Raw genomic sequence first — 13,188 nt, 5'->3', positions numbered from 1 at the left:
AGTCTGCCTAAGATACAAGTCAGATTTCTGGCATCCCCTGCAACAAAAATGTCATTTTGGTGAGATACTCCCAATAGGAACACGTCTAAATGGATGCAGGCCCAGCAGCTTTCCTCATTAGGGCTTTGCAGGTGCACAGCTGATTGATAATTATGAAACCACTCCCATTAGACCCACTCAGCACAGAAACACAAACTGATTTTGTCAGAATAACAAAAGGTAGGAATCTACAGCAGAGGTTATAATACTAGCAATGTACATAGATCACCACCCAGAGGGGAATGTTTTTTTTCTCAACAAAAATGGCGTTCCGCTTTAAGGTAAAAAATGTTTTGGCTTTAGAACTACTTTAATCCAGAGTAATTTGAGCTCAAGCTCTAAAAAATATATTCAGTAACTACGGTGAAGAAAGTAGTACAAATGCTGCTGGGTTTCCTATTGTGCATGCATATGGCTGCCTTTTTTCAGCATTACTGATGGCTGAACAAAGACTTTCGATCCTAAATCGGGTTAGAAAATGTAACAAATGAAAAAACACACGCTCTCAAGGGAAAGCATTGTTAAGAGGAATTGATCTCAAACTAAAGAATCACTAGGACATGTATAAGGCAAGTAGCATCAGCCAAAAGGACTACGTCAGAGGTTCTTGTCTAACCTAATGGGCAGGATCACACCGTGAAATCTTTGATGCCAGGGCAACATGTGAAAGGCAGACTCTCTCTCCTCTTTCAGATTTAGAAAACTACCATCCTTTACCTCACCTAAATTAGAAGTATCAAGACTTTTCTGTGTTGGCCACCCACAGCATACAAGACCAAGTCTACAAGTCTTGCATCTACAGTCTTACTGTGGAGTAATAACTATAGACCATTTCTTAGATGCAAGCTTTAACCCTTCAAGTATTGACAACGATGTGAAGAGCAGAAAGTGGCCAAGGATACTGCTATCACCATAGTTTTGTTAGAGCAGCCACATGCAACCTTTTGTATTGTTCCAAATCTTAAAAAAAAAATAAAAATAAAAAACCTTGAGTTTTTAAAGGTTCAGTATGTAGACTAAAGCAATACACCATTTTAAGGGATTTTTAACCCACAGTTTTTTAGGCACTTATAGCAGCTGATTTAATCACAAAGTATGCAGATGCTTTATCTTTTAGTCTTTCCTATGTTCAAGTTTAACGGGTACCATGATCACTTTTGGCATCCTATGAAGCCATTTGATCAAGAAGAAAGTGACCGCACTCCAAGGTGAAATCAAACAGGAGTATATTTATTCCGCATCAAAATTCCAAACTGTGAGACATAGGACAGCAGGTAGACGCGTTTCACGACTAGAAATGTCGCTTACTCATTACCAAGTAAGCGACATTTCTAGTCGTGAAACGCGTCTACCTGCTGTCCTATGTCTCACAGTTTGGAATTTTGATGCCTATTTTTGATGTGGAATAAATATACTCCTGTTTGATTTCACCTCGGAGTGCGGTCACTTTCTTCTTGATCAAATAGCACTTGGATTACGGATCCGACCAGCACCTGACACCATCTCACCTGGAGCGGTCTTTTTTCAGCTTGGATTCAACACATCCTATGAAGCCACTCTTGCATGCAGAGACTAGAGTTGTCTCCCTTCACTGTGCACATCAAAAGTAACACATAACCTATAGCCTAGGATTGCAAGACACTCCCTGCTTCTCCAGACTGCAGTGGACACTGGACACTGTTGCCTTACGTCTGTGAATATGAAACGTTCAGGGAAGCAGCACTGAGGAATTAGGAGCCAGTAGCATTGAATGTTTTAAGTATGTTATAACAAATAGTTTACTGGGGATTGTTTATTTTGTTGTACACTGGTAAAATAAAAAACAGAGTGGTTAATCTAATACAATGTTTTCTGGAAAGCCCCCCCAGCAATACTTGCTGTTACATTGCAGAAGTAAATTTTTTTCAGAAAGAAAGTCTTGCTTGTTCAGTTTTTGATGGAGCTCCTCATATTGTAGTCGGACAAGAAATTCCTAAAGCAGGGTTCCACTCATTTTTCTGTTTATTAAAAAACAAAACAAAGTGTAGCTGCTTAATTTTAATAAACACACACTCGTCCCACGGTCCAGCGATGCGTCCACCCAAAGCCTCGCTTCTCTCTCTGCGCTCTGCGGCTTCACAGATGGGTGTGCACTGCGGGCAATCTTTTGGGACCTGTGAATTGTCCCAGAAGTTTTCAAGGAGCGGGAGAGAATAACTTTGGCAGCTCGATCAGAAGTAGGAGCAGGTACCTATCAAAACCTCCCCCCCCCCCCCAAAGAAAATATGTAAAATGTTGCATATTTGGGGGGAGGGGGGTGCCTAAAACAGAACTTCCCCTTAGAGGTGGAGCTCCGCTTTAAATCTTATAAATATCTTAATTTTATTTAAATTATAAAGGATTTGGGATGGAACTGGGGAAAGTTTGTATATGATGATCCCAGAAATCCTGACTGCTTGCGGAGTCCCACCTATCCTCCAAGTCTAAAGCGCTGACAATTTTTATACTTGGTGTAGTACTATAAGATAACAAACCATTTTGTATATGAGTGGATTTACTCAAATCAGTCTCGTATAAAACCTGCTGAACCCTGTGATACTTACTGCTCACTGGAAGGCTATGACAATCTAGAAGCTGATACTTTTGGGGATTTTCATGATCTTACCATCTCAGTATACTTGATTACATGAAATTTGCTTCCTTGTCAACATCATCTCAATACTTTGCTACCAAGTGCCTGTGTATATAGTATTTTGTCATGGAATGTTCAAGTTACAGAAGAGATATATCGTCCTTCTGAGGTAATGTTTTAAAAGTGTATCTAAAGCCAGAAACATGGGTTTTTAATTTTAAGACTATTGAGATTAATTAGAAAACCCAATTTCTCTTTCGTTCATTGACTGACACCGCTCCTGTCATTTTTGACTATTGGGTTATGCTGCCCCCTTCAGGAGTAGGGCTATGCAGAAACAACTTCTGGCTATACCCATGGGTAGTCTCAGGGGGTATATTCCCTTTTCCTGCTATAGTTACTCAGACATTTTTTCGTCCCTTAGGGTCGACTGACAAGGACTCAGAGCCTTTCAGGGCCACCTCCGGCAGATCCAAACGAACCTGGTCTGGCAAGCCGAGAGCGGGCTTTTCCAGAGCCACGGACAAGGCTCCTTCTGCATGAAGGTGCGCCCCACCCGTATTAGGGGTGGGGGGACATCTTTGCTGGTTTCCGGACCCATGGACTTCCCTGGTGCAAGACAAGTGGGTCCACAAAGTCATTTGGTCCGACTACAAGATCAAGTTTTGCTCTTGTACCCCAGCAAGGTTTTTTTTCCTTCCAACCTGCGCCTGTCCCTAGACTGGTTACAGGGGCTGTATGGGCGGTACAAGACCTGTTCCTTCAAGGGATGAGTGTCCCTGTTCCGACTTCGAAATGTTTTCAGGGTTTCTACTCAAACCTGTTCAGTCTCCAGGAAAGAAGGCAAAGTGCGCCCAATCCTTGACCTCAAGGCGCTAAACTGCTTTGTGCGACTACAGAAGTTCAGAATGAAGTCCATTCGAACAGTGTTGGCATCCCTGTATTGGGGATTTCCTCACCTATGTAGATAGGAAGGCTGCCTATCTTCACATTCCAATATGTGCAAGTCAGCAGCGTTTTCTCCGCTTTGTTGTGGGAGAGGAGCATTATCAGTTTGTGGCGTTACCCTTTGGTCTCGCCTCCACTCCTCGGGTCTTCACAAAAGTGTTGGCTCTGGTGCTAGCTTTGCTATGCCACGGGGGGATCGCGGTATGGGGCTATTTGGACGTTTTCCTTTTGCAAGCGGAGTCACCCTCTCCTCTGTGGAGAACCCGGAGATCACAATACAAACTCTGAGGGAGTTCAGCTGGATTCTGAATTTTCAGAAATCTGCCCTGGTTCTGTCTACGAAGCTGGACTATTTGGGCCCGACTCGGCCATAGCCAGAGTACTCCTTCCTCTGGACAGACTCCAGAAATTGCAGGCCGCAATTCGCTGCCTCCTGTCCAACAAATGGTCATTCCCCTGGACTTGCATGCGGGTGTTGGACCTGATGGTATCTACCTTCGTGGCAGTCCTGTTTGCACAGTTCCATACGAGGTCCCTGCAAAGGAAGATTCTGACCAAATGGGACAAGACTCTGCAGTCTCTGGACAGTCAGATCCAGCTGCTTCATTGTACAAAGAAGTCCCTGATATGGTGGCTTCACTCTCAGGCACTTCGGCTGGGAAAATCCTTCCTCCCCTTGTATTTGACAGTGGTCACTATGGATGCCAGCCTGTCCGGCTGGAAAGGCATTCTCGGCAAGCATTCTGCTCAAGGGATCTCGACACTGGAAGAGTCCAGACTACTGATCAATGTCCTGGAACACCAAGCGATCAGACTGTGTCTGGATTATTGGACGAATTGTCTTCAGGGATCCCCAGTGCACATTTCAATCGGACAATGCCACGGCCGTGGCTTATGTCAATCACTAAGGGGGAACAAGAAATGCCCTGGCGGCTCTGGAGGTAGCCGACAATCTAAGGTGTGCAAAACGGTTCGTTCCAGCCCGCTCCGCCGTACATGTTCCCGGGGTGGAAAATCAGCAGGTGTTGGACCAAGGGGAGTGGTCCCTTCATCTGGAGGTGTTTCATCAGCTGTGTCTCCGGTGGGGCACCCCCGAGGTGGATCTGTTGGCATCTCAGCTCAATAGAAAGGTGCAGAGGTTTGTGGCTCGGTCATAGGATCCTCTGGCGAACGTGGGATCAGTTTTGTCTGATCTACGCCTTCCTCCTCTCAAGCTACAGGATCGAGGCAGAAGGGATTCTGGTCATCCTAGTGGCACTGGACTGGCCTTGTCGGGCCTGGTACGCTGATCTAGTACAGATGGTCGCTGACGTTCCTTGGAAGCTTCCTCTCAGGTGCGTACCTTTCTTCATGGTGTCCGACATTTGGTTCCTCCATTGCGGGCTCCGTTGGCGCCTCTTAATGTGGTGCTTTCAGCTTTACAGAAGCCTCCCTTTAAAAATATTTGGGAGATTCCCCTGTTTACACTGTCCCAGAAGGCGGCCTTTTTAGTTGCCATCACCTCTGCATGCAGAGTGTCAAAACTGGCAGCATTATTCTGTCGTTCTCCTTACCTGGTGATTCACAGTGATAAGGTGGTTCTTCGCCCCTGTCCGTGGCTCCTTCCATAGGTTGTCTCTGATTTTCATTTGAATGAAGACGTGTTGCCTTCCCTGTGTCCCAGGCCTAAACATCCGAAAGAAATTGCCTTGCATGCAATTGGTCCGGGCAATTAGAGTGTACCTGGCAGGTACGGAGTCTTTCAGGAAGACTTTGTGCTCACGGATGGACCTCAAAGGGATGTCAGCCTCCTCTGCGACTGTTTTCGGATGGATCAGACAAACGGTGATTCAGGCCTATTCCATCGAGGGTCAGGTTCCTCCTTTCCCTGTCAAGGCGCACTCAACTAGGGCACTTGGGGCCTCATGGGCTTTCCGTCATCGGGTGCCAGCGGCACAGGTTTGCAAGGCGGCCACCTGGTCGTCGGTGCACACTTTTACAAAAGTTTTCGAAAGTAGATGTGTTGTCATCTGCGGATGCTTCTTTTTGCTGCAAGGTTTTGCAGGCTGCGGTTTGAGGACCTGATTCTCTTTGAGGGTTTGTTGTTTTCAGGTGTGTTCCAGATGTTTAAGTTCCTGTTGCCTGGTTGGCTAATGTTTAGCCTTGGGAATTTTTTTGTTGTGCCCACCCCTCAGGTTTAACACTGCTTTGGGACGTCCCAACAGTTCTGAATATCAGGAGCTGTGCCTGTCAGTGAACAAAAGAGAAAATGGGATTTTTGATTTATAGCAAAATATTTCTCTGATGTTCATTGACAGGACCCACCCCTCTGGAGTTTTCTCCTGACACTGCTAGTAACAAAACTGAGTGGCTATAACAGAGCAAGGGAGTATACCCCCCCTGGGATTGCCCATAGGTATAGCCTGAATTCTTTTCTGCCTAGTGTCCTCCTGTAGGGGGCAGTATAACCCAGTGGTTATGAATATCAGGAGCTGTCCATCAGTGAACATCAGAAATGTTTTTTACTGCAAGTCAAAAATCCCATTTACACTGCAAATGCATGGAAGAATCCTCCTATATATGTAATAAAAATGAATAATTATAGAAGATTAGGTTAATAACTTCTAAAGGTATGCACCAGTTGACCCAATGCTACTGCCTTTTTTTTTTGCAGCTATATTGGCTCCTCAATATAAATTAAATATTTTTAGTGCCAGTACATTAACCATTCTGCACATTTGTGGGTGTTACTAGTAGCTGTGCTAGGACAACTGTGATTATTTTCTATGTTTGTTTAGGATTGTCTGAGTTGCATCTCAAAAAAAAAAAAGTTGTAATGCATTGCCATCTGGAGCTGTAGGCCTGAATCTTCAGGGCAGACTACAGTTTCCTATGGGAAACCTAGCTGGCTTTCTGTGGACAGCCGAGTCTAAATCCCTGTACAAAGCAATGCAGCCATTTGCATATAATCTGAGAGAGATTACCTGTGGAGGATTGACCCTGGATGCAAACTTGTGTCCAGGTCCAATCATACACAGGAAATCTCTGCATGTCTAATTTCCTTGAGTCTGGGGCTTCCTGCTTGCAGTTTTCACAGAAACATCAGTTTTACGCAGAAAATTGTAGTTATCCCCTAAATACACATGTGCAAATGAGGGCTAATTTTGCAAATTGCTGTTAAGTCATGGTGGTTTAATTGGACAAAGGCTTCTGTCAATATCTGTGGTGATATATTAAAAAAAAAAAAAATGTAGTTCTCGGTCTTCCATGACCTAAGATCCTCTTGAGAATACAATATTCAGAAATAATTTTGTTTATAACAAGCTCTTCTAAACAAGATGTTGGGTGTAAGATGCTTCTTTTCCAGAGTTGTATGGAGTTACACATACCTTTTGGTTAGATTGTTAAGTTTAAAGCCTGTGATTTGTGACAAGTAGTGGTTGCAAATATTTACAGCAGCAGTTGTAGGAAAGAAATTTAATTTCCCTCATATTGTGGGGTTTTGTTTAGCATTGTATGCAAATGTATACATATTTGCATATTGATGTGTACATTGGATTCTAGGTTTGCCTGCCATCAGCACAAAAATAATTCCTAAATTATAACCACTTTTGGCGTTGCATCTGCACATTTTAATTTTGTGTTTTTTATCTGTAAACTATTGGAGGGCTAATCTGAAAACACTGCGCTCTGATAAACCAGCCATCTAAAACCATCTAAAACCAGACATCTATGTTCGGGTTATGCTTTCAGAGCAAAAATTGATGTAAACTTGGTCACTTCATTTTTTTTAATGACATCGCAAGAAATATCAAATTCGACGTTTAAGTCTCTGTTACTACAGTGGGTTTTAAATCTGTTTTGCAGGCATTAACCAGGCCAACACATGAGCTTCTTGATGATTATGGAAGACTTCCTCGCATTAAAAGCTCTTTTCGGTTGTGGGCAGATCCTCAGGAGTGTGGAAGACATTCATGCTTTAAAATACAAGCAGCTCCTATAGCCCTTATTTCCTTCTCTCAAATAGCTGACGTAAGAAGCAAGTTTTCTACTGGTTATCACAGAATATCTTGCCAGAAGCCTTGAATCAAAACCTTAAGAGATGCCGAGATAAAATAAGTCTTAAATTTCTTGATCACCACTGTTAAAAGCTGAAGGGATGATGTTAGGAGCAAATGAGTACATGGATGCTGCAGGCTCATGACCTAGTAAGCATGGGGCTAAGGAGCAGTGCTGATGCTTTTTGTATGGTTCTATGAACTCCAAGGGGAAAACTCTATTATTGTATGCAGTTGTTTAGAGTTGGCAGTGGAAAATAAAACATTACTGTATGTACTATTTTCCTTGCGTCAAGTATATGGAATAGCACATTCCCTGTAATATTTGATTGCTGTCAGGACAGATCTCAACATGTCTTGGTGCCTGGATCTATTGCACTGCTAACAAATACAGGATCTATACAGCTAATGTTAACACCCACAAATCTGTACAAGCTGGCAGTTTTTCTAGCTGTGTGCTTAAGATAACTTTTCAACTTACTGTATGTATGTATGTACCTGCTGTAGACTGTTTAGCTTCAATGATGCCTTTGAACGTAACACTGCCATATAAGTTGATTAAAAGTGCAGTGTCGTTAAAGTTCAGCTTTAGACACTATCCCTTTTTTTTTTTTTTTTTTTTTTTTTTTTTTTTTTGTAGTCCTAAAAAGTATGGCCAAAGATTTTTTTTTTTTTTCTTGACCATATTTCTTTTGCATTTTGAGTTCACTTGTGCTCTCCTGTAACCCAGATTCAGCAAAAAGTGGGCATGCTTGTTAGCTGATGTCAGAGCCAGTCCAGTCTCTGGAAGCATGCCGACAGGATTGTTGAAATCCACCTGGGTGCCTGATCGGCAGCTATCTCTTGGATTTATGAAAGCTGCCTTCTGCAAACCATTTCAAAAGCATCCCTCAGTCTCCCTGCGACTTCTGTTGTACTTCCAGCCAATTGCCAACATCGACCAAGCCTGCTATTACAGACAAAACTGGCAATGTCATGTTTTCATTCCAATCTGTGCTTTAACAATCACAAAACACAGCCTATGATGATGATGCTGCAGCCGGCCGCAATATATCAGGCAGTTTGTGAATGGCAAAGCACAGATTGGGGGAAGAAACATGACCTCCGCACATGCTTATAACTGCCTTGCTGATGTACATTGGCCAGAAGTACAGCTGGAGCTGTACTATCCAGGTAAACTGATGGAGTTTGCAGCAAGAAAAATTAAAATAAAATTCAAAGACAACGCAAAGGCTATTTGGGACCACAAAAGTCTGAAAATGATAGTGTCAATGGTTGGGCATTACAAGGGATGTAAAGTGGTTTTATACAGAATTTTGTGATTCAATATGTTTTGTGCATGTTATATTGCATATTTTGCATTGCCCTTTTGGACCTCCTTGTTTGATGGATAAAGTCAGTTTACAGTACACATTAGCTCAAGTTAAAATGACTACTAGCTTGTGTACTACTGCTCACTACAGTGACTCATCCTTTATTAATGGCTCCGTAACAATTTCCAAACTGAAAATCAAATTCAAATTTGTGCTTTCTTCTTCACTAACCTGAACTTTTGTCATGTGTATTTTTAAAGTACAGGGGTTGATTTACTAAAACTGGAGAATGCTAAATCTGGTGCAGATCTGCATAGAAACCAATCGGCTTCCATTTTTTTTGGGAAAGTTTCATTGAACAAGCTGAAGATAAAAGCTAATTGGCTACCATGCACAGCTACACCAAATGTTGCACACTCCAGTTTTAGTAAATTGGGCCCAGAGTATATAATCTAAAGATAAAACATACACATGCGTAAAAAAAAATAAATAAACATTCCCCACTTCCCAGACTAGTTCCCTTTAGGAAAGTGTTTTAGTATTTAAATCAAATTCTCCATCCACACTCATCCCTACATGCATGACACATGTCATTTTTTTTTTTTTATTTTAAACACAACTTGGTCACTAGTATAGTATGTGTGAGGAATATGTCTCAACCTGAACACAGGTAAAACCTCAGTCTTTTCTGTGCTATCCAAGAAAACATTTTGTTGAAATTGGGCTTTTTGTAGTCGACAGATTTCCAGCTGACGTGCTTTAGTGCATTTGGATTTTACAATATACAAATGTGGTTATTGAAATTGTATTTTAGTGCAAAAATAGAAGAGGAGAGTGATCTGTGTTTGATACAGCAAAAGAGGGAAGGGCTGAAACATTTGAGGCTTCCAGTGACTATGGAAAGAGCAGAAAGGTATGTACCTTTTTTTTATATTTGTCTGTATACTTCCACATGTATTTACTCCATACAAACTGATTACTGGCAAAAAAAATGCAGTTGGGGCTCCTTTACAAAAGCTTTGCACCCTGTTGAGCAATCCTTGTTGAGTTGTTTTTCAGGGATGTTTGACAGGCAATGAGCAGGTCATGTCACCGTTGGTTTTAACACCTAAAAAGCTGCACCAGTGGGTGGTACTACTTTCTGAATGCAATGTGTGTATAATTTGTACACCCCGTCCACTGCCTTTGCAGCTAAACATAGCCTCATTTACCTAACTCCACATGCGCACTGAGCGTTTACCCCCTATGTGTCCAATCCCAGCATTTTCACATTTTCATCCTGCTGGAATTCCCAGGTGCAGCCCCGCTACCTACATTCTAAACATGAGCACAACTTCGTACAGCATCTAGCTGCAGTGTATTTCTTAGACTTTGCACTTCTGATTTCCAAGGCACATGAAGATGCTAGAAATAGATGCATGGGGGCTAAATGTCCGGTGTGCATGGGACCTATAGCCACAGTCATGTGGCGCTTCCTTCTCAAGTCTTCACTTCGGTTTACATGAGGTGGGGTTCTCCATGGGAACCTGAAAAGGGACCGTGCCTAATGTAAATAGAAGAGAAAGCCATGCATGGTGTGAACACGTCTATTGGCTGTACACCTGTGGGGTTCCTTTGGGATCCTGAAGAGGAGTGATGCCTGTGTAAGGGAATGTAGGGGACCAACAGGGGCGCATATGCAGAACTGGATTAGTGATATCCTGCACCAGGACATGGCGCTTGCATGGGACCCAGATGGTATACCTAGTCAGATATACATTGGGGAAAATAATTTTCTCTTTCGTTCGAGAGACACGGCTCCATAAATCATAAATATTGCCTCCTCCAGGAGTAGGACTAGGCCATACAAAAAGCACCTGGCTGCGTCCATGGGCCGTCCTCAGTTGGTATATAACCCCTCCCTCTGCTTTAGGTAATCTGTCTATAACCCCTCCCTCTGCTTTAGGTAATCTGTCTAGTCAGGAGTAAGGATCTCTGGTCCTAGCATTTTTTTCTCCCTCCTTTACATCTTTTTTTGTTTTTTTCCCTTGTGAGATCTACGATCAACTGCCGGGCTAGATAATCTAGATCCAGTGGTTTCCCCCAACCCCCCCCCCCAGTCCAGCCAGCAAGTGCGTGCAGACCGCAGCTACACGCTAGGTCGGCTGCGACATAGCCTCACGGAACAGAGGCTGGTCTGCGAGTTAAACTTCTTGCACGGTCGCATACGACCAGACGTGGGTCTGAGTCACAGCGGTCCCTTGGCTGATAGCTCCCTCTACTTTGATGGTGAGGATTCCATCTGAAGAGTTGCCCGCACCATAGAAGGGTAAGTACAATCCCCCCCTCTCCCCTTCTTGCGTTTTTTTTTTTTTGGGGTGGACATGGGTAATCTCTAGGGACGGTCGGGCCTGCCTGCAGGTTCCTTCCTCCAAACCTTAAATCTCTGATTGAACTGGACCTCCCCCACTCCCTTCCTCCCCCTCTCCGGACCTAAGGTCTGGTGAGGGTCCTAGGGCAAGAGTATGCAGCGGAGACCCCTGGGGTCTCCCCAGCCATCCCAACTCTGTAAGGGTCCTGCGATAGTGTGTGTTCTGCCCTGGTAGTCTGGAGGGGTCCCAGTGTAGGAGACCCGTAGGTGCATGTCCTAAACTGGTTGCAGGGGGGTCCCAGTGCAAAGACCGGTGCAAAATGCACAGCAGAGTCTCTCCTAACGTGTCCTTTTTGTGGAGTACATTATCTTCAGGGGGGGATCCCCTTGCAGAGAGCGCAGGGGAGATCCTGGCAGCATGCTTCAACGTCTGTAGCTTCCGGCGGCCATGTTGGAGAAGTCCGACGATTGCGATTTTCTTAGGCTATTTTCCTTTTAGTCCGGGAGACTCTGGAGACAACGGAAACCTCGCGGGGGATGCCGAAGCTCTTGCTCTTCCACCTCAGTTTCCTCTTCCACCTCAGTTTCCTCTTCCACCTCAGTTTCCTCTTCCTATGCCCGGGACATATTAAAAGGGATGGCGTCCATGGTGTTGCTGGGTTCGAATTCTCAGCGCTCCTCCGGTCAGTAGGGTGAGTCCTTGGGGGTCCCTTTTTATCTCTCTGCTGATGGGTACCAAGAGCCTTGGGGAGATCCTTTAGCGGTGGCAAAAGATCGTTTTTGTACTGCAAGGTCTTCCTTTCGCCTCAGGGTCATTTCTCCCCCACTGACCCTGTCATGGAGGTAACAGGTCCCTCGGAACCCCAGCTTCCCATGGTTGCACTGACGGCAGTCCTGCAGTTCTTAGCATCCCAGGTGGAAGTGGTGTGTGTGCCAAGGCCGAGGAGGAAGCATCCCCCGTCTTTCCCTGCCCAATCTCATCTGATTCGGAGCTGCATGCCTCTGTGGACACGACCCATCCAGGGATGCTTATCACACCTCCAGCTCCTTCTGATATTGAGGATGATTCCTCCATGGTCGCAGCAGTGAATGAAAGAGCTGGTAGACACACTTATCACTGCATTGCATGAGACTTTAAAAAAAAAATGGAGGGTGGCGTTGTTGTATCCACGGACGTGGCTGTGTCGTTTGCTATGCATAAGTCACCTCGCACTCCAAAGGTGTTTCCTTTTATGTGCCTTATTTTGACAGGTTTTCCTGTAAGGAATGGGAACAACCAAAACTACCATTTGTGGTCCCCCAAAAGTTTTTTGTTTTTTGCTGTAAGTTACCCTTTTGATGGTTCACTTTTGAAAAAAGTTGACTAGTCCACCAGTGGTGGACCTTCCTGTTTCTAGGTTAGTGAGACTAAGGGTAAGGGAAAACAGGTTCTGGTGGTAGGGGACTCTATTATTCGAAGGACAGAGAGAGCAATCTGTTAAAGACCATAAGCGCTAAAATGTTTGTTGTTTACCGGGCAGTCGGGTTCGGCACATCATGGACCCTGGTGGACAGATTATTGGGGGGGGGGGGGGGGGCTGGGGAGGACATGGCAGGTGGGTACCAATGACAACGTTGGAGGAAGGTGGAGAGTCCTAAAAAAAAAAAAAAAAACATTTTCAGGGACTTAAAAGCTAAACTAACTATAATACTGCTTGCTACTAATCTAAGGAAGTATAACCCAGTAGTTAAGTTTTATGGAGCGCTGTGTCCCTTGAACTCAGAGAAATAGATTTTACGGTAAGTTCAAAAATCCCATTATTTGATCCCCCCCTGCAGATTTTGTAAGTTTGCCCACTAAGTGCCGGTTCACATTTGTGCGATGCGGGAACGCTGCGAATATACAGCGTG

General features: G+C 44.1%; 1 protein-coding gene across 1 annotated transcript in view; it reads left to right on the top strand.

Moving 5' to 3' along the window:
- SCAF11 (SR-related CTD associated factor 11) overlaps positions 1-13,188 on the top strand; it is a 438,302-nt gene that overhangs the window by 226,708 nt on the left and 198,406 nt on the right. The window contains exon 9 of the mRNA XM_082256718.1: positions 9,763-9,861. Within this exon, the coding sequence (XP_082112844.1) occupies positions 9,763-9,861 (99 nt within the window). The remainder of the gene's footprint in view (positions 1-9,762; positions 9,862-13,188) is intronic.

The sequence above is a fragment of the Pelophylax lessonae genome (assembly GCF_965119305.1).
Source record: "Pelophylax lessonae genome assembly, chromosome: 4".
Taxonomy (NCBI): Eukaryota; Metazoa; Chordata; class Amphibia; order Anura; family Ranidae; genus Pelophylax; species Pelophylax lessonae.
Note: the sequence above shows the minus strand (reverse complement) of the source record. Positions and strands in the feature narration are given on the sequence as shown.